A 20,213-nucleotide genomic window follows, 5' to 3' on the forward strand; every position below is an offset into this window, starting at 1 on the left:
CTTGAAATGCGATGCCCAGAACTGAGGGGGTCACTCTGTGGGGCTATAGGTGATGGGCGTGGGGAGCAGAGGCAGACACTGATGTCTCTCCATGGAGACCGTTGTGGTCTGTGCTGAGAAGTGGCGTTATCGGACACCTAGAGGCCTTGAGGGGCACATAGTAAATGTGATGGGCCGGGGAAGGACTCCGGTTTCTCGGGATTTGGCCTTTCAGATCCAGTGGCAGGGGGAGGAGGGGGGAAGAGGTTGTGGCGCTGGGAATTTCTCACCTTGTCTGAGCCTCGAGGAGATAAATCCGGGAGCTGTGTAGCATTAGGGGGGTTGTGCTCCCTGGCACTGTGCTCCGTTGGGGCCCAGAGCTGCTAGTCCTGGTCAATTGGCTGGTTGTGCCGGGCCCCACTCAATGAACAGCCCCCGAGCTAATTTGTGTCATTTCTGTTCTGCCACAAGGAGCCTTTTCTGTCACCTGGTCACAGCTGCTGATTGTCTCCTCGGGGCTGTGGCTGTTCAGGGCTCCCACAGGGGCCTGGGGCTGGGTCTTGGGAGGTTTTCCAGTATTTCATATCACTTCCCCCATTGGATCCCGGGTGGGCAGCGGCTTCCAGTTTGGATTAAAGACCAAAGCCAGACCGAGCAGGGTCATCTTACAACCATAACCCAGCAGGGACCATTCAGGGTGTCAGCATGAGACAAGCAACGCATCTCTCCTACGTGTTATATCAGTGCAGAGATGGTTAAGCTACGACACACCAGTGAGCTGTGAAACAACAAACCATACATGAGAACCCCCCGAGGAGAACACACCCGCAGTGTGGATTTCACAGCCGCTGTTTTACAAGTGGAATGAGGGTCACGGAGTGTTTCTGGCTGAACAGGGAGAACAGTCGATGAAGCTGGTGACTTCGTACAGATAATAATTACACAAATAATAAGAAATAGGGCAAGGCGAAGTATTATTAGTATTTAGTATTTATTGGTGTCACCCAGAGACCCACTCAGGTGCCGGGCTCCATTGTGCTGGGTGGGTGCCATACAGACGTGGGGAACAGGCCAAGACCTGACACTCCAGGGAGCTTGGCATCGAAGCACGTCCAGATTCCGGCTTTAGGTCTTTGGGCTCCTCAGTAAAATCTTAGGGCCAGATTCTCTGGCTCTCTCACACCCCTGTACAACGTGTGGGGTCACTGGCTCCTCTCTCACACCCCTGTACAGTGTGTGGGGTCACTGGCTCCTCTCTCACACCCCTGTGCAATGTGTGGGGTCACTGGCTCCTCTCTCACACACCGTCACTCGATGGGCTGTGTCTCCCACTCATTATTTGTATCACAGTGGTGCCTGGGGCCTATCATGGCCCGGGACGCTGTGGTGCTAGGGGCTGTACACAAGTGGCCTGTCAATCAGCACAGGGCAGTAAAGCGACACTGACTGACACCTGCTGGGGATGTGGCCCAGCATCTTGCTCTTGTTTGTTGGGAGCCAAGTGTCACGTGTCCAGGGGAATCCCTCCACGCCGAGGGCTGGGCGGAGCAGGGGTGGGGGGAGGCGGCTGCCTCCAGCTGGGCAAAATCGAACTCTAAGATGGGCCATTTTCACACTGTCTTAAACAAAGGGGATAAATTCCACAGTCTCCGGTTTAGTGACCACTTCCCTGTACAGCCCGGAGCTTATTCTGCTGCCATTGCCCGGTATAAAGCCCTGGCCAGGCCCCGGTGAGCTTGAAGGTCTCCCCCTACCCCGCCCAGGCTGAGCATCTCCCCAGGGGAGCCCCGGAGACACCAGCAGGCAGGCAAAGCGGGTAACAGGGGAGGGGTCCAGGCTGGGAGCTGCCTGCGGGGTGGGGGGTCCATTTGAAGGACTCTCCCCCCACCCCCCCCCAATGCCCCCGCACAGAGTCCCAGCAAACTCACTGATCACAGCCCTCGGGGGTGCAGAGAACTGACCCCTGTTGTGACACAGGAACAGGCCGGCCGCCCGCAGGGACTGGCTGCTGGGAAGGGATGCGGAGCAGCCTCTTGGCCCCTGTTCAGGGAGTTCCCAGCTCAGGGTTCAAGGCAGGGGGAACGACTCACTGGATACCTGCCCCGGCTGGGTGGGAGGCTGCCCCTGCCTGACACAGGCAGACCGCCCCGTGACCCCTGCGTGCGACCCCCAGGCCTGGCTCCAACCTGGGGACTGTGACTGAACTCCAGCGCCGGCCAGCGAGAGTGCCTGGCACCTGTGCTCTGGGACCCACACGGGTGCCCATTAACTACTGGCTCAGATCCAGCCCCCCATGGGCTGGGCCCTGGTGACGCAGGGACTGACTCTCCCCCCAGGACGTAGGGCTGGTCTCCAGGAGAACGCTGCAGCCGTGTAAGCGGCTCCGGGCGGGTCACTCAGTTGGGGCCTGTTTAACGCTGTCCGTGTAAACTCGCACCGCGGGTCCCACCGGCACAACTCTCCATGTGGACACGCCAAAGCCCAGGAGCATGGAACTGTCAGCAGCAAGGGGGGGCTGGGGACGGGGCTGACAGGGGGAGGAAGGGGGACAATTGTACCGGGTCAAGCTCAGATGCCCCCCAAAACATCTGTGCACTGGGGGTGAAATGGGCGGAGATGGGGACCAGGGCCCCAAATGTCTCTGGATGGGCCTGGCTAGGGGACAGTCTGCTTCGTGGGGTCCCAGCCACAGGAGAGCAGAATGACCCATGTGCTCAGCCCCTGCCGGAGGAAATGCCCCATCCCTGCGCCTCAGAGACCTCACCCCAGCATCCAGCTCCCGCAGAGTAACCGGTGCCCAGGGGAGGCTGCTGGGAGAAATAGCTCCATGTCCAGGAACGGGGGTGAGGAGCTGGGGTTAGACGCTCTGGGGAGATTGTGCACATCTGGCACAGTGCTCCGGCACCACGTGATGAGACAGAGACTAGACTGAGATACCTGCAAGCAGGGCCGGCCCTAGCGATTTTGCCACCCCAAGAAGCAAAAAAAAAAAGCCGCGATTGCGATCGGCGGCAGCTCTACCGCCGCTTCATTCTATGGCGGCAATTCGGCGGCAGGTCCTTCGCTGCAAGAGGGAGTCACGGCCCCGCCGCCGAATTGCCGCAGAACTGCTGGACGTGCCACCCCCCTCTTCATTGGCCGCCCCAGGCACCTGCTTGTTATGCTGGTGCCTGGAGCCAGCCCTGCCTGCAGGGACTTAGACTCTGCTGTCTTTCCAGTTCAGAGCAGTGGGGTGTCTCTGCCCCCCTGGCCGCATGCAGGGATTATGGATAAAAGCGGCTCTGTATGTGCCCCAGGAAACCAGTACTCCTGCCCCTTTGTCCCACAAGGTTCCCTGTCCCGGCTGCCCCCTGAGCCCTGCTCGGTGCGGGTCCCTGGGAGAACACGTAGCCGGCGCTGGAGGCTCACTGGGCGCTGCTCATCGGAGGATGCTGGAGAGACTGAACCACAGCAGAGGCTGAATCCTGAACTTTCCATGGGAGTAGCGGTGCGTGGGGCAGTTTGTTCTCTCCCCTCCGAGCTGTTGGGAGGTGTCTCTCTCTCCTCAGCTCTGGCCGTGGTGCGACTGCAGGACGGCTCATGCACCGCCCTGTCTCTGTTGGGAAGGGGCCACCTGGAGGGAGGAACAGAACGGGAATGAGGCCCCTGCCTGGGACCCTGTGAATACACCAGGCTCAGTCCCCGCGAGCTAAACTCCCCACGCTGCCCAGACCCTGCCGTCTACAGAACAGACCCTGCTGGAGACGGGGAGAAAACTCCCCATGACCTCACCCAGGTGTCAGGTTCTGGGGGCGTCGTTAACCAGAGGCCCTGACCCCCCCCCCCCCCCCCAGCAGGAGAGTCAGTGACAGGGGCAGTCGGAGGCCGGGGGGCTCCATGTGGTTCTGTGACACCCCGTCCGTCTCAGCCCCGATCCCCAGGGCCGGCGCGTTGTCCCAGCAGGAATTATTTCCCCAGCTTGGAGCGAGCTCCCCCCTGCCTGACCTCCCCTGGCCGAGCGCCAGGCCCTGAGCGTGGGGCTATGTGATGCTGTGACGAAGTGGGACTGTTCTTAATAAGAAGAACAGGAGTACTTGTGGCACCTTAGAGACTAACAAATTTATTAGAGCATAAGCTTTCGTGGACTACAGCCCACTTCTTCGGATGCATATAGAATGGCTGTTCTTAATGTTTCCTCTGAATACTGTGTGTGTGCCTCAGTTTCCCCAATGCATTTCTTAAGTCTCTAGGTGGAGGGATAAAGGCCAGTGTGCATAAATCACTGACACTCTGTCTCCCTGGCAACAAATGGCCGGGGCCCTTCCCTCCCTGCAAGGAAATAGCTAAAGGTGAACAAAGAGATCAGGTGACCTCCTGGCCCTGGAAAGAGACAAAGCCCAGAGGAGGAGGGGCTGGAGGGGGTTTCAGGTTGGAGCTGGCTGCGAATGTGGAGTGAGGGCAGAGGTGGGTGTCTGGCCCTCTGAACTAGGGTTACCATATTTTGTGCCTCCAAATGGAGGACACTCCACGGCCCCCGGCCCCGCCCCCAGCCCCGCCCAACCCCGCCCCCTCCCCAAAGTCTCAGCCCCCTCCCCTGCTTCCCGCGAATATTTGATTCGCGGGAAGCCTGAAGCAGGTAAGGGGGGTGTGGGGGGAGGAGGCGCGGCCCAGGCTGGCCCCCCGGCGTTTCCAGCCTGGGTCAGCTCGGGCCCTGGGGTGCCGGCCCCGGCCGACCACCCCCGGCCCGCCCAGCACTGCCGGCCCCCGGCGGCCCGGCGCACCCCACGGGGACCCCGGCCGGCGGGGAGCCGGGTCAGCCGGGCCCGCGGGGGGCCGGCAGTGCTGGGCGGGCCGGGGGTGGTCGGCCGGGGCCGGCACCCCAGGGCCCGAGCTGACCCAGGCTGGAAACGCCGGGGGGCCAGCCTGGGCCGCGCCTCCTCCCCCCACACCCCCCTTACCTGCTTCAGGCTCCCCACCGGCCGGGGTCCCCGCGGGCCCGGCTGACCCGGCTCCCCGCCGGCCGGGGTCCCCGTGGGCCCGGCTGACCCGGCTCCCCGCCGGCCCGGCTCCCCGCGGGCCCGGCTGCCCCGGCTCCCCGCGGGCCCGGCTCCCCGCGGGCCCGGCTGCCCCGGCTCCCCGCCGGCCGGGGTCCCCGCGGGCCCGGCTGCCCCGGCTCCCCGCCGGCCGGGGTCCCCGCGGGCCCAGCTGACCCAGCTCCCCGCCGGCCCGGCTCCCCGCGAGCCCGGCTGACCCGGCTCCCCGCCGGCCCGGCTGACCTCCCGATTTTCCCGGACATGCCCGGCTTTTGGGGATTTCCCCCCGGACGGGGATTTGAGCCCCCAAAAGCCGGACATGTCCGGGAAAATCCGGACTTATGGTAACCCTATCTGAACCCCATAATGGACCCGGCCGAGGGGTCCGGTTCTCTGGACCCACAAGCTCTGTTTTAGACCGTGTTCCTGTCATCGAATAAACCCCTGTGTTACTGGCTGTCTGAGAGTCACGTCTGACTGTGAAGTGGGGGGTGCAGGACCCTCTGGCTCCCCCAGGACCCCACCGGGGCGGACTCGCTGTGGGAAGCGCACGGAGGGGCATATGCTGAATGCTCCCAGGAGAGACCCAGGAGGTGAAGCCGTGTGAGCGTCTTGTCCTGGAGACAGTCTGCTCCGAGGGAGAGGAGGCTCCCCAGAGTCCTGACTGGCTTTGTGGGGAGCAGTTCCAGAGCATCGCCCAGGGACTCCGTGACAGATGCCCTCAGAGCTGGGGCGACTCCCCACTGCCCCAGAGGGGAGGGGAGCTGTAGATAAATCTCTGATAATTTTCACATGACTCTACATTGTGCCTCTTCATATAACCTTGTGGTGGGTCTACCCACGTGTGACCTCTGTTTTCATGGGACTTTGTATCAAAGCCTCATTTAGAAACTTTGCATTGCCCTTGGTATAATATTATAGCCCCTAAGAATAAAATAAGATAGAAGAAAAATTTCTTTTTGCTAGCAGTAAAACAAGAACTCTCCCCCCCCACTCTTAATCAATTGCCCTATTGAATGAATGAGGTGTGAATGAGCAAGGCATGGAAGGCAGCACCTCCAGACAGCCTCAACTGTTGGAGAGGGGCTGGGAGCCAAACCCAAGGACAATAAAGCGTGTCAAGTGGGCTCATTAAAGACAAGCAGACATACTGACGTCCTCGGGGGTTAGAAGCAAGCACCTTCTTTTGGAAACACCCTTTTTGCAGCATTGGGACAACACTCAAAAGAAAGCAGCACAAAGGACCAATAGACACAGACACAGAGTTTGAATCTGGTCTAGATTTGCATAAGAGGAAACCTGCTATAAAAGTGAGGTGTCTTGCAGAGGACCCCGGGTCTCGTCTTGTCAACATGGGAGCATCGATCCGGATCGGCAGAAGCCCGGCTCCACCCCCTCCCCCATCTAACTCACCTGGCCAGTGAAGTTAAGGGGAGCAACTAATTGGTAACAACAAGACGGAGTGTGTTTGTGTGTGTGTGTGAGTGTAAGTGTAATATATTATATGCATATAATACAGTGTTAATGAATACATGTATTACTAATAAATGTGGCGTTTTGCCTTATTCCCCCTGAAAAGATCCTGTGCAGTACTTCAAGTACAACAGAGCCAGACGTGGGCTTGTTCCCACTGGGAGACTCAGGGCTGTGCGAGGCCTGACCCAGAAGTGGGGAGCAGGGGGAGGGAACAAGGAGCTGCACCCCCCACTCTGCCCATCCCCCACCACAATGAGAGCCCCGGAGACAGCTGCAGCCCCTTCACTCACAGGAGCGTGGGGCTGCAGCCCCCCAAAGGGAGTGGGGGGAGGTGGGGCTGCCCCCCAATGGCACATGGCCCTGGCTGGCAGGGAGAGGGGAGGGACTGCACCGTCCCCAAGGGTGAGGGACTGAGCACCCAGCCCCTGCACTCACTGGGGCTCCAGCGTGGGGGACACGTGGGGGTCAGTGAGGGGCTGATGGGGCCAGAATGGCTCCGATTTCACGGGCTGTGTTCGGCCGTTTTCCTTCACTCCCGGAATGGACGAGACGCTCCAGTGACCAGAGATTTCAGACAGAGACACTGACCTGTCACCTGCAGCTCCCGGCTGCGTCTCTCCAGGGGGGTCTGTAGGGCGACGTGTCCCACCCGGCAGACATACTCGGCCCCCTGGTCTCTCCGCACCGAGGGGGTGAAGCTGAGTCTCGTCTCCTGCTGGAAGATTTTCCCGTCCTGTGTGCGGGGAGCTCCGGGCTCGATTCTGTACTCGGCAGAGCCCTGCAGGGGAACAGCAGCCCCGGCCTCCCGGCCCCTCCTGAGCCAGGTCACGCTCAGCTCCTTGGGGTAGAACCCAGATATTTGGCAGCTCAGCGTAACCTTCTTCCCAGGGGCCAGGACCTGTGGCCGGGAGATCTCGCCGAGAACTGGAGCCTGTGGGAATAGAACATGTGGAAATTGCACGTCATAGTTACAGCACCTGGAGATCTGACACATGCCGCCCCGTCACCATCTGGTCTGACCTGGCCCCGTGTCCCCAGCAGCCTCTGCCAGGCCCTCCCCTCACCCAGCGAGAGCTCCCTGCCGCTGTGGGGAGGCCAGAGCCCTTTAAATCCCGCCCGCAGCTCCGGCGCCTGGGCTGGGGCCGGGATTTAAAGGGCTCGGAGCTCCCTGCCGCAGCGGGAGCTCTGGGCCCTTTAAATCTCAGCCCCAGTCTGGCAGGGCTCGGGGCTCCCCCACAGCCACGGGAGCTTCAGGCCCTTTAATTTGCCATGGAGCCCCGGGGGCTCCCAGCCACCTCTGCACCTGGGAGTCCTGGGTTGATTTAAAGGCCCTGGGGCTCCCAGCCATAGCCGATGCCCCAGGGCCTTTAAATCTTGAGAGGCCCCGCCTCTTCCGGATGAGGCCACGCCCCCCCAGGACTCCAGCAGTACCAGTAAGTCCTATAAGTTACTTTCACCCCTGGTGGGGTTACAACTGCCCTGCCAGTGGGGTCAGTCAGTGTGTTGAGGTCACAACCCCACTGCCTGCAGGCGTTACGCAACCCACTTCCCTGCACACACAAACGAGCCAGACTGCTCCAGTCACCAGCGAGCTCAGATGTGGCACCAGAGGGTCAGAGGAGCCCAGGGTCAAGTTCCCCAGCGCTCGGTACAAACACGCCGAGCTCTCCTGTGAATCTCGCCACTGACTCTGGTGCCTAAACGGGAGCTGAGCTGTTTGGAAAAGGGGCCTTGGAAACTGACCTTCCACGCGCAGCTCCCGGCTGTGTCTCTCCAGGGTGGTCCCTAGGGCGACGTGTCCGACCCGGCAGACGTACTCAGCCCCCTGGTCTCTCTGCACCGAGGGGGTGAAGCTGAGTCTCGTCTCCTGCTGGAAGCTTTTCCCGTCCTGTGTGCGGGGAGCTCCGGGCTCGATTCTGTACTCGGCAGAGCCCTGCAGGGGAACAGCAGCCCTGGCCCCCCGGCCCCTCCTGAGCCAGGTCACACTCAGCGCCCCGGGGAAATGCCCCGTCATGCGGCAGCTCAGGGTGATTTCCTCCCCCGCCGTCACTGACTGGGGTTGGGAGATTTCCGACACCTCTGGGGGCCGCAGGAGACCTGGGGAATGAAACATCCAGAGACAGTTACAGGCCCCGCAAGGGGGAGACGGGGCCTGGTGGGGTCTGCTCCCCCCTCACTTCAGACAGGAGAGATCTGACACCTCAGTGGGGCTGTTACCCCATAAAATCACCCCCGTGTGTGACACTGCTACACCCCGTCCCATTGGCGTCTCCAGCCAGAAAGGGGGACGAGAAATATTAGCTCCCAAAGCTCCTTCACCCCTCAGGGACGCCGCGGGGGCAGCGATTCCTGCTCATTCCCCATGTGACCCCAGGGAGCCCCCCTCACCTGTATCCCCAGCTCTGATCTCTCTCTTGATTGGAGTCTCCCAGGGGCTTTGCTGAATGGACACTCGGACTCTGAGCTCCGGACGGTTCAGTCCCCGGCTGGGGATTCTCCAGACGCTGGTAGCACTGAACGTGAGATCCGGGTTCTGGTTGATTTCTGGGGTCTCGTCTCTCCATCTCTCTGCCCCGTCCCAGCTCCACTGGATCTGGTGAATCCTCCCAGGGTAAAAGTTCTGGATCTGGACGGCAAACGGCACCTGATCCCGGGGCTCCCAGTGCGATAACACCTGGATCCCGGACACCTGCGGCAGGGCTGGCGGGACAGCAGGAGTGTCAGTGAGAGCAGGGGCTAGTAAAGGGGAGAGCTGTGTGACAAAGTGGGACTGTTCTTAATGGTTCCTCTGAATACTGTGTGGGTGCCTCAGTTTCCCCTATGCATTTCTTAAGTCTCTAGGTGGAGGGATAAAGGCCAGTGTGCATAAATCACCGACACTCTGTCTCCCTGGCAACTAATGGCCAGGGCCCTTCCCACCCCCTGCAAGGAAATAGCTAAAGGTGAACAAAGAGATCAGGTGACCTCCTGGCCCGGGAAAGGGACAAAGCAGAGGAGGAGGGGCTGGAGGGGGTTTCAGTTTGGAGCTAGCTGGGGACGGGGAGTGAGGGCAGACGTGGGTGTCTGGCTCGCTGGGCCCCAGAATGGACCCGGCTGAGAGGTCCTGTTCTCTGTACCTACAAGCTCTGGTTTAGACCATGTTCTTGTCAACTAATAAACCTCTGTGTTACTGGCTGGCTGAGAGTCACGTCTGACTGCGAAGTGGGGGTGCAGGACTCTCTGGCTCCCCCAGGACCCCACTGTCACGGAGTATTGGGGGACTCAGGGCCCTGCACCCCCGGCTTCCTGCGATTCACCATGACTCTCAGCCAGCCAGTAAAGCAGAAGGTTTATTTGGGTGACAGGAATACAGTCCAAGACAGGTCTTGCAGGCACAGACAACAGGACCCCCCCTCAGTTAGGTCCAGCTTGGGGTCCCAGGGCATCCCAGCCCACCCCCCTTGGGGGGTCAGAGCCATCTCTGCCTCCCAGCCATCTCTCCAGCCTGCTTCCAGCACTCTCCTTTCAGCCACCCCTCCCACAGCCTTTGTTCAGTTTCCCGGGCCCCGGAGTCACCTGACCTCCAACCCCCTCCTGGGTTCTCATGTTACAAGCTCAGGTATGTTCCCTCGGGCCGACTCCCATCCTCCGATGCAGACCATCCTAGTCACACTCCCCTGTCAGCATTCCCACACCCCAGCAAGAACAGTCCCAGTTCGTCACATCTCTCCCCCCTTCGAGACCGAACTGAGCAGGGTCACTTTAGCCAGTGACCTGGGGAAGTTCGAACCTACCCCCGTTCCCATGGATGCCCCCGCATCCCTCCAGTTCCTTGGTGGGAATTACACCAGGCCCCTTCAGTTTCACGCCCCCCCCTTAGGTCGGGGTGCTGGATGGCACTCGCAGTTCACATGTGGGAAGGTTTATGCGGCCTGTGCCCTTTTCCCACCCCCATACCTCTGGGGTTCCAACTGGGCTGTGGTCTTCTCCCAGCGCTCCAGTCTGGAGGTCTGTGCTTTGGGCTCTCTTGGTTTAGAGCCGCCCTTTTAACCTTGGCCACCCTCTGGAAAGGATCCTTATTGCTGGGCAAGGGTCCTAAAGCTGTTTTCCCCTTGTCCCAGGCCTTCCTCCCCCTCTGACAGGGGTCACAGGATCGGCAGTACTGTCGGACAGTAACAAAGACCCCAGGCCAGTAAAAGCTCCGTAGCAGCCTCTGCTGGGTACGCCAGGTTCCCTGGTGCCCTGAGAGGGGAATGTCATGGGCCCGGCACAGCAGCTGGCGGCGATACTTCTGGGGTACCACCAGCTGCCTCCTGATCCCCCCTGACTCCATTTTCCCTGGGGGAGCCCATTCTCGGTACAGGAACCCCTTCTCCCACAGGAACCTTTTCCGGCCACCTCGTCCCATGGTCTGTACCGCATTGAGGTCGGCCAGGTCCCTTATCTTCCGCAAGGAGGGATCTCTCTGCAACTCGGCCTGGAACTCCGCAGCTGGGACAGGGATGGCCACCTGCTCTTTCTCGCCCGCTGGGTCTGAAGCTGCAGCCTCCCTGAGCCGTGTCCCTGGGCGTTCCCTCCCCACCAGGTTAGGGTCCTGCGCCTCAGGCAAGGCACCCCCCCCAAGACCAGGGCGCAGTGCCCCTCGCCGGCTCTGACTGCGGGTCACAACCAGTGCCTTTTGGGGGTTGCTTGGCCAGTTCTCCAGGTCCCCCCCATCAATACCTCAGTGGGCAAATACGGGTGTACCCCCAAATCCTTGGGGCCCTCCTTGGCCCCCCACTTCAGGTGTACCCTTGCCACGGGCACTTTGACTGGTGTTCCGCCCACCCCCGTTAGGGTCAGGTAGGAGTTGGGCACCACCTGATCTGGGGCCACCACCTCGGGCCGGGCCAGCGTCACCTCTGCGCCCGTATCCCAGTATCCATTGACCTTCCTCCCATCCACCTCCAGGGGAACAAGGTACTCTCTCCGGAGGGACAGCCCCGCGCCCACCGTATAAACCAAAAACCCTGAGTCTGGGGCATCCAGCCCCCTAGAGGAGCTGGCCTGGGGCCCTTCTCTCTCTTGAGCAGTTGATAAGCTGCCAGCCCCTCTTGCGTGAGAAGCCTGCCCCTCGTCCGTCTGGGCCTCTACCAAGTTAACCCTATGCGGGTTCGGTCTGCTCAGTCTGTCCTTGAGCTTGGGGCACTGGGCCCGAACGTGGCCTCTTCGGCCGCAGTAATAGCAGCTCATGTCCTGTGGGTCCCCTCGAGCCGGTCGGTTGTCCCTGACGCTGGGCATTCCCCGTGGGAGGGGATTCCCCATATTCCCCCTTTGGGGGGTCCCAGGGTGACTCTCTCTCTGCATCGCGGCGGGCCTGTTCCTTTGGGGCTCCTCCCTGCCACCCCCTGACCGGCTCTTTACAAACTCATCAGCCAGCTGCCCGGCGTGTCGCGGGTTCTCTGGCTTTCTGTCCACCAACCACAGCCTCAGGTCGGATGGGCACCGCTCATACAGTTGCTCCAGTACCAGCAGTTTAATCAGGTCCTCCTTCGTCTGGGCCCCACCAGCCCACTTGCTGGCGTATCTTTCCATGCGGATGACTAGTTGCAGATATGAGATCTCAGGGGTTTTATCTTGACTCCGGAACCTTTCCCGGTACATCTCAGGAGTCAGCCCAAACTCACGTAGCAGGGCCTTTTTGAATAGTTCGTAGTCCCCTTTCTCTGCCTCTCCCAGTTGGCGGTACAATGCCACGGCTTTGGGGTCCAGTAAGGGGGTAAGGACCCGGAGTCTGTCCGCGGGATCAACCCGGTGCAGCTCGCAGGCCGTCTCAAAGGCCTCCAGGAAGTCATCCATGTCCTCCCCCTCCTTGTATGGGGCCATGATGCACTTATCAAAGCTCCGTGCAGTCCTGGGTCCCCCCTCACTCACCGCAGCCGGGGGTTCGCTGCCCTTCAATCTCGCCAGTTCCAGGTCATGCTGACGCTGTCTCTCATTCTCCTGTCTCTGTCTCTCTTCATGCTGTCTCTGTCTCTCATTCTCCTCCCGTTCATGCTGTCTCTGTCGTTCACGATCCTCCAGCTCTCTCAGTTTTAGCACTTTCTCCCATTCCAGCCAATTCCGCTCCACGGAGGCCGAACGTCGCCGGGAGGATCCTCTGCTGGCCGGCGGGCTTCGCCGGGGGGATCCCCTGCTGGCCGGGGGGGTCACAGCGCCTTCGGTATTTGCTGGGCTCCTCCCCACCCTTCCCCTAGGCATAGGAAGGAGGGGTCTCGGGAAGCCCTCAGCAGCCGGCTGACCACTCCCAGCTGGGACAGACACTGGTGCCTGCGCTGCATTTGCCAGGCTGCTTCCCTGAGACACAGGGATCAGTTCATTCGCGCGATCTTCCGCCTCCAGCTGGGCAATGAGCTGTTCTTTGGTGAGCCTCCCAATGCGCAGCCCCCTCTGCTTGCACAGCTCCACCAGGTCGCTCTTAAGCCGCTTGGCATACATCTTCCTGCTGGCCACTCACCGGCCTGTGTGCTCACAGCTCCCCACAGTTCCCAGGGGGACCCCTAGTGTGCCAGCCCTTCTCGAGGTCACCGCCTCTCTGCCAGGGTCGAGCTGCAGACTCCTCCGCCCCTGGGACCACTCGCTGCGATCCCCCCGGGGGACCCTGTTACTGCAAAAGTCCTTCTCGCTGGTCACACACTCCCAGGGGTAATAACCGTCTCTCTCCCACTCTTCAGCCGGCCTGGTCCCCGTCAATCCCCCTTCGTTTTACTGCTCCCCAGTCACTTACTGCAGGAAGCGCCATCCACGGGGTGCAGTAGATCCCGCCGCTGCCACCAGTTGTCACGGAGTATTGGGGGACTCAGGGCCCTGCACCCCCGGCTTCCTGCGATTCACCATGACTCTCAGCCAGCCAGTAAAGCAGAAGGTTTATTTGGATGACAGGAATACAGTCCAAGACAGGTCTTGCAGGCACAGACAACAGGGCCCCCCTCAGTTAGGTCCAGCTTGGGGTCCCAGGGCATGCCAGCCCACCCCCCTTGGGGGGTCAGAGCCATCTCTGCCTCCCAGCCATCTCTCCAGCCTGCTTCCAGCACTCTCCTTTCAGCCACCCCTCCCACAGCCTTTGTTCAGTTTCCCGGGCCCCGGAGTCACCTGACCTCCAACCCCCTCCTGGGTTCTCATGTTACAAGCTCAGGTATGTTCCCTCGGGCCGACTCCCATCCTCCGATGCAGACCATCCTAGTCACACTCCCCTGTCAGCATTCCCACACCCCAGCAAGAACAGTCCCAGTTCGTCACACACACCTGGGCGGACTCGCTGTGGGAAGCGCACGGAGGGGCAGAAGATGCTGAATGCTCCAAGGTCAGACCCAGGAGGTGAAGCCGTGTGAGCTTCTTGCCCTGGAGACAGTCTGCTCCCAGAGAGGAGACTTCCCCAGAGTCCTGACTGGCTTTGTGGGGAGCAGTTCCAGAGCATCGCCCGGGGACTCTGTGACAAGCTGTAACATGTCTCTCCAGAGAACTGACTCAGGTCTCACTGGGAAAGGTGGCGGATGGGGACAGACAGGGCTGATCTCACACGAGATGCCCAAGTCCCGGCTCTAGTATTAAATCCTACGCACCTGAACGAGGAAGCAACAGGACTGGGCCAGGAATCCCCATGGGCTCGTAATGTGCTTGTAATGGCTGAGCCCAGGGGGACCTGCTGACAGCTGACTGTAGTTCGGCTACCCACGGTGAGGAGGGGATCACCAGCTGCTCCTTAAATCCCGGGGAATCCTTCCCTCCTTGGGATAAAGGGGCAACATCCCTGCCCTACCACCTGCCCCAGGCTGCTGTGGGCGATGCTGCACACGCTGTATTTACAGCTGCACAAGGGTTTTCATTCTACACGTTTGTTAAAGTTCCTGAGTAACAGCCGTGTTAGTCTGTATCCGCAAAAAGAAGAACAGGAGTACTTGTGGCACCTTAGAGACTAACAAATTTATTAGAGCATAAGCTTTCGTGGACTACAGCCCGAAGAAGTGGGCTGTAGTCCACGAAAGCTTATGCTCTAATAAATTTGTTAGTCTCTAAGGTGCCACAAGTACTCCTGTTCTTCTTTTTGTTAAAGTTCCTGTGAGGTTTGGCCCCCGAGGTGACTCGTGTAACGTCTGGGCAGGATCCCTGCAGCCATTTGCGCTGGGGAAGAATGAAACAGAACAAACGAATCTCTGGCCCTGGTGTGAAAAGCTCCCAGCCCCACTGACCGGAGCAGGGCTGGCGCCGAAGGTGCTGACAATCTCCCCGCGCTCCGCGTTGAGCTGAGCACAGACTAGGAACCCAGAGAGCTGTGTGTACGGGGCGGGCGCAGGGACAGCTTGGTGGTGTATTGGCAGGGAGATGCGGGTGCCGTTTGCAGTGTGTCCGTATCTGGCCGGGCACGTCTACACAGCAGCCAGGAGGGGTCATTCCCAGGGGGACAGACAGACGGCCTGGTGCTAAAAACAGCCACGTGGCCGCAGGAGCTCAGGCTAGTCACCGGAGTACAGCCCTGCCTGGCCCCTGGGGGCGCACTCGGCGCTAGCCTGGCCCCCCACCCGCCGCTGTGCCCACACGGCTATTGTCAGGCGGTAGCTGGAGCAGCTTGAGTGCGTGTCTGTCGACCCGGGCTGAGCATGGCGCGTCCCAGCGGCTGGGCACACCCCTTCCAAGCCCCAGGAGCTCCCCTGCGAGGTGCGAGTCTGTCACCGTCCCTGGAAACGTGTTGTGGGAGCGTCAGGGGACGGCTAAGAGATGGTGGCCACCTTTGGTAAGGGCAGCCTCATTTTCACGTGGTCGGCCATCTTTCCTAAGAGCAGCCGGTCGATTCAGTGCCATTGAAACAACAGGGGACAGCAGCCATCTTTACTGTGGGCGGCCTCGCCAGTGGAAAAGGGACCGTCTCTGCTGAGGGTTTGAGTAGCTTCAACCCCATGAGGTGGCGTCAGTCCCACGGCGCGGTGTGGGGAGCAGCAGCTCTCCTGGGCAAGGGCCAGTTGTGCCCGTAAGATCAAAGACTGGGTACACCATTAATCACTTTGCTTAATTACAGCTAAATGTCTTCACCTGTCCCTTTGCCGTTAGTTTTCAGTGGGGTTTAGTCATGGCAGCGTGGGAAGGAGACAGACCCAGCTGATACTGGCAAAAGGTGTCAACGAAGGTCAGATGCTTTAGGTAAAACCTTCTCAAAGATCCCATTCCCAAACCAGATCCCAGATTTAGTAGAAATTCCCTAGAAAATTTCTCCTTTGCCCTCAGACCCTGGGCTGTGAGTTTGGGGAGGACACATTGTTCTCCTCCTGCGAAACAATGAGGGTGAGGCCCTGTCCTAAATAGAAAACTGAACCCAGTTTTAAACAGAGAGGCTGCTGCAGCCGCCCATCAATTCTCTCCAGACCTGACACCCTCTTTCCCCAGCACTGGGAGGACCTGCAAGCAGCCAACGGGCCAGTCCCCAAACGTTCCAGGAACCGTCCCACGCGCTGGGAACCGGCCAGAGGAGGCTCAGCCCAAAGCGATGCTTTGTCTGGACGCTCCAAGTGCCTGAGAACAGAGACCTCCTCAGCCACAACAACCCCAGCGTCAGCGCGGCGCTGCCCGGCCCCGCTCACTCGTACCTCGCAGCTCCAGCGGCCCAGTGGATTTTACTTCAGCCTTCTTTAGGGTTTGATGTTCCACAGAACACAGGTACTTTGCCCCGTCGTCCTCGGGCAGCATGGGGGTGAAGCGGAGTTGGGACGTCACGCTGTAGGATTTCCTGTCTGAGGCGGCTGTGGGGTCTGGGGTGACAATCTTGTGGGTGTTCGGGTTGTCTAAGTGCCTGAACGCCGACTCTCCTCTTCCCCGTCGGTGCCAGGTCACTCTCAGCTCCTTGGGGTAGAACCTGGATATTTGGCAGCTCAGTGTAACCGGCTCCCCGGGGATCAGGACCTGTGGCCGGGAGATCTCGCCCAGAACTGGAGCCTGTGGGACTAGAACATGTGGAAATTGCACGTCATAGTTACAGCACCTGGAGATCTGACACACGCCCCCGTCACCATCTGATCTGACCTGGCCCCATGTCCCCAGCAGCCTCTGCCAGGCCCTCCCCTCACCCAGGGAGAGCTCCCCTGAACGACTCCTGTAACACCCACAACCTCAGAGGTGCTTGGGTTACCCGGGAGAGGGGTCAGGAGTCGGTGTGGGGCCACAACTGCCCTGACAGTGGGGGTCAGTTGAGCTCACAACCCCACTGCCTGCAGGTGTTACTGTGACAAAGTGGGACTGTTCTTAATGGTTCCTCTGAATACTGTGTGGGTGCCTCAGTTTCCCCTATGCATTTCTTAAGTCTCTAGGTGGAGGGATAAAGGCCAGTGTGCATAAATCACCGACACTCTGTCTCCCTGGCAACAAATGGCCAGAGCCCTTCCCCCTTGCAAGGGAAAAGCTAAAGGTGAACAAAGAGATCAGGTGACCTCCTGGCCCGGGAAAGGGACAAAGCAGAGGAGGAGGGGCTGGAGGGGGTTTCAGTTTGGAGCTAGCTGGGGACGGGGAGTGAGGGCAGACGTGGGTGTCTGGCTCGCTGGGCCCCAGAATGGACCCGGCTGAGAGGTCCTGTTCTCTGTACCTACAAGCTCTGGTTTAGACCATGTTCTTGTCAACTAATAAACCTCTGTGTTACTGGCTGGCTGAGAGTCACGTCTGACTGCGAAGTGGGGGTGCAGGACTCTCTGGCTCCCCCAGGACCCCGCCTGGGCGGACTCGCTGTGGGAAGCGCATGGAGGGGCATATGCTGAATGCTCCCAGGAGAGACCCAGGAGGTGAAGCCGTGTGAGCTTCTTGCCCTGGAGACAGTCTGCTCCGAGGGAGAGGAGGCTCCCCAAAGTCCTGACTGGCTTTGTGGGGAGCAGTTCCAGAGCATCGCCCGGGGACTCCGTGACAAGCTGTAACATGTCTCTCCAGAGAACTGACTCAGGTCTCACTGGGAAAGGGGGCGGGTGGGGACAGACAGGGCTGATCTCACACGAGATGCCCAAGTCCCGGCTCTAGTATTAAATCCCACGCACCTGAACGAGGAAGCAACAGGACTGGGCCAGGAATCCCCATGGGCTCGTAATGTGCTTGTAATGGCTGAGCCCAGGGGGACCTGCTGACAGCTGACTGTAGTTCGGCTACCCACGGTGAGGAGGGGATCACCAGCTGCTCCTTAAATCCCGGGGAATCCTTCCCTCCTTGGGATAAAGGGACAACATCCCTGCCCTACCACCTGCCCCAGGCTGCTGTGGGCGATGCTGCACACGCTGTATTTACAGCTGCACAAGGGTTTTCATTCTACACGTTTGTTAAAGTTCCTGTGAGGTTTGGCCCCTGAGGTGACTCGTGTAACGTCTGGGCAGGAGCCCTGCAGCCATTTGCGCTGGGGAAGAATGAAACAGAACAAATGAATCTCTGGCCCTGGTGTGAAAAGCTCCCAGCCCCACTGACCAGAGCAGGGCTGCCGCCGAAGGTGCTGACAATCTCCCCGCGCTCCGCGTTGAGCTGAGCACAGGCTAGGACCCCAGAGAGCTGTGTGTACGGGGGGGCGGGGGGCGAGCAGGAGCTCACAGGGACAGCTTGGTGGTGTATTGGCAGGGAGATGCGGGTGCCGTTTGCAGTGTGTCCGTATCTGGCCGGGCACGTCTACACAGCGGCCGGGAGGGGTCATTCCCAGGGGGACAGACAGACGGCCTGGTGCTAAAAACAGCCGCGTGGCCGCAGGAGCTCAGGCTAGTCACCGGAGTACAGCCCTGCCTGGCCCCTGGGAGCGCACTCGGCGCTAGCCTGGCCCCCCACCCTCCCGCTGTGCCCACACGGCTATTGTCAGGCGGTAGCTGGAGCAGCTTGAGTGCATGTCTGACGACCCGGGCTGAGCATGGCGCGTCCCAGCGGCTGGGCACACTCCTTCCAGGCCCCAGGAGCTCCCCTGCGAGGTGCGAGTCTGTCACCGTCCCTGGAAACGTGTTGTGGGAGCGTCAGGGGACGGCTAAGAGATGGTGGCCACCTTTGGTAAGGACAGCCTCATTTTCACGTGGTCGGCCATCTTTCCTAAGAGCAGCCGGTCGATTCAGTGCCATTGAAACAACAGGGGACAGCAGCCATCTTTACTGTGGGCAGCCTCGCCAGTGGAAAAGGGACCGTCTCTACTGAGGGTTTGAGTAGCTTCAACCCCATGAGGTGGCGTCAGTCCCACGGCGCGGTGTGGGGAGCAGCAGCTCTCCTGGGCAAGGGCCAGTTGTGCCCGTAAGATCAAAGACTGGGTACACCATTAATCACTTTGCTTAATTACAGCTAAATGTCTTCACCTGTCCCTTTGCCGTTAGTTTTCAGTGGGGTTTAGTCATGGCAGCGTGGGAAGGAGACAGACCCAGCTGATACTGGCAAAAGGTGTCAACGAAGGTCAGATGCTTTAGGTAAAACCTTCTCAAAGATCCCATTCCCAAACCAGATCCCAGATTTAGTAGAAATTCCCTAGAAAATTTCTCCTTTGCCCTCAGACCCTGGGCTGTGAGTTTGGGGAGGACACATTGTTCTCCTCCTGCGAAACAATGAGGGTGAGGCCCTGTCCTAAATAGAAAACTGAACCCAGTTTTAAACAGAGAGGCTGCTGCAGCCGCCCATCAATTCTCTCCAGACCTGACACCCTCTTTCCCCAGCACTGGGGGAACCTGCAAGCAGCCAACGGGCCAGTCCCCAAACGATCCAGGAACCGCCCCACGCGCTGGGAACCGGCCGGAGGAGGCTCAGCCCAAAGCAACGCTTTGTCTGGACGCTCCAAGTGCCTGAGAGCAGAGACCTCCTCAGCCACAACAACCCCAGCGTCAGCGCGGCGCTGCCCGGCCCCGCTCACTCGTACCTCGCAGCTCCAGCGGCCCAGTGGATTTTACTTCAGCCTTCTTTAGGGTTTGATGTTCCACAGAACACAGGTACTTTGCCCCGTCGTCCTCGGGCAGCATGGGGGTGAAGCGGAGTTGGGACGTCACGCTGTAGGATTTCCTGTCTGAGGCGGCTGTGGGGTCTGGGGTGACAATCTTGTGGGTGTTCGGGTTGTCTAAGTGCCTGAACGCCGACTCTCCTCTTCCCCGTCGGTGCCAGGTCACTCTCAGCTCCTTGGGGTAGAACCTGGATATTTGGCAGCTCAGTGTAACCGGCTCCCCGGGGATCAGGACCTGTGGCCGGGAGATCTCGCTCAGAACTGGAGCCTGTGGGACTAGAACATGTGGAAATTGCACGTCATAGTTACAGCACCTGGAGATCTGACACACGCCCCCGTCACCATCTGATCTGACCTGGCCCCATGTCCCTAGCAGCCTCTGCCAGGCCCTCCCCTCACGCAGCGAGAGCTGCCCTGAACGACTCCTGTGACACCCACAACCTCAGGGGTGCTGGGGTTACCCGGGAGAGGGGTCAGGAGTCGGTGTGGGGCCACAACTGCCCTGACAGTGGGGGTCAGTTGAGCTCACAACCCCACTGCCTGCAGGTGTCACTGTGACAAAGTGGGACTGTTCTTAATGTTTCCTCTGAATAATGTGTGGGTCCCTCAGTTTCCCCTATGCATTTCTTAAGTCTCTAGGGGGTGAGATTGTTGCAGAGCAAAGGGCCAGTGCACATAAATGGCCGGCACTCTGTCTCCTGGCAACTGATGGCCGGGGCCCTTCCCCCCTGCAAGGGGATAGTTAAAGGTGTTTGGAGAACAAAGAGATCAGGTGACCTCCTGTCCAGGGAAAGAGACAAAGCCGAGAAGAAGGGGCT

The 20,213-nt window shown here is 59.9% G+C and overlaps 1 protein-coding gene across 2 annotated transcripts in view; it reads right to left on the reverse strand.

Annotated features, from left to right (window-relative positions):
• Nucleotides 1–953: 953 nt before the first annotated feature.
• LOC122172793 (uncharacterized) overlaps nucleotides 954–20,213 on the reverse strand; it is a 28,947-nt gene continuing 9,687 nt past the window's right edge. The window contains exons 9-14 of one of the 2 annotated variants that reach the window (XM_065594120.1): nucleotides 19,318–19,671; nucleotides 16,064–16,417; nucleotides 8,856–9,167; nucleotides 8,211–8,564; nucleotides 7,056–7,398; nucleotides 954–3,592 (exon numbers count right to left, since the gene is read on the reverse strand). In XM_065594120.1, coding sequence (XP_065450192.1) covers nucleotides 3,199–3,592; nucleotides 7,056–7,398; nucleotides 8,211–8,564; nucleotides 8,856–9,167; nucleotides 16,064–16,417; nucleotides 19,318–19,671 — 2,111 coding nt within the window. In that variant the 3' untranslated portion in view covers nucleotides 954–3,198. The remainder of the gene's footprint in view (nucleotides 3,593–7,055; nucleotides 7,399–8,210; nucleotides 8,565–8,855; nucleotides 9,168–16,063; nucleotides 16,418–19,317; nucleotides 19,672–20,213) is intronic. The other variant, XM_065594121.1, reaches the window with a different exon arrangement.

This window comes from Chrysemys picta, chromosome 4, assembly GCF_011386835.1.
Source record: "Chrysemys picta bellii isolate R12L10 chromosome 4, ASM1138683v2, whole genome shotgun sequence".
Classification (NCBI taxonomy): Eukaryota; Metazoa; Chordata; order Testudines; family Emydidae; genus Chrysemys; species Chrysemys picta.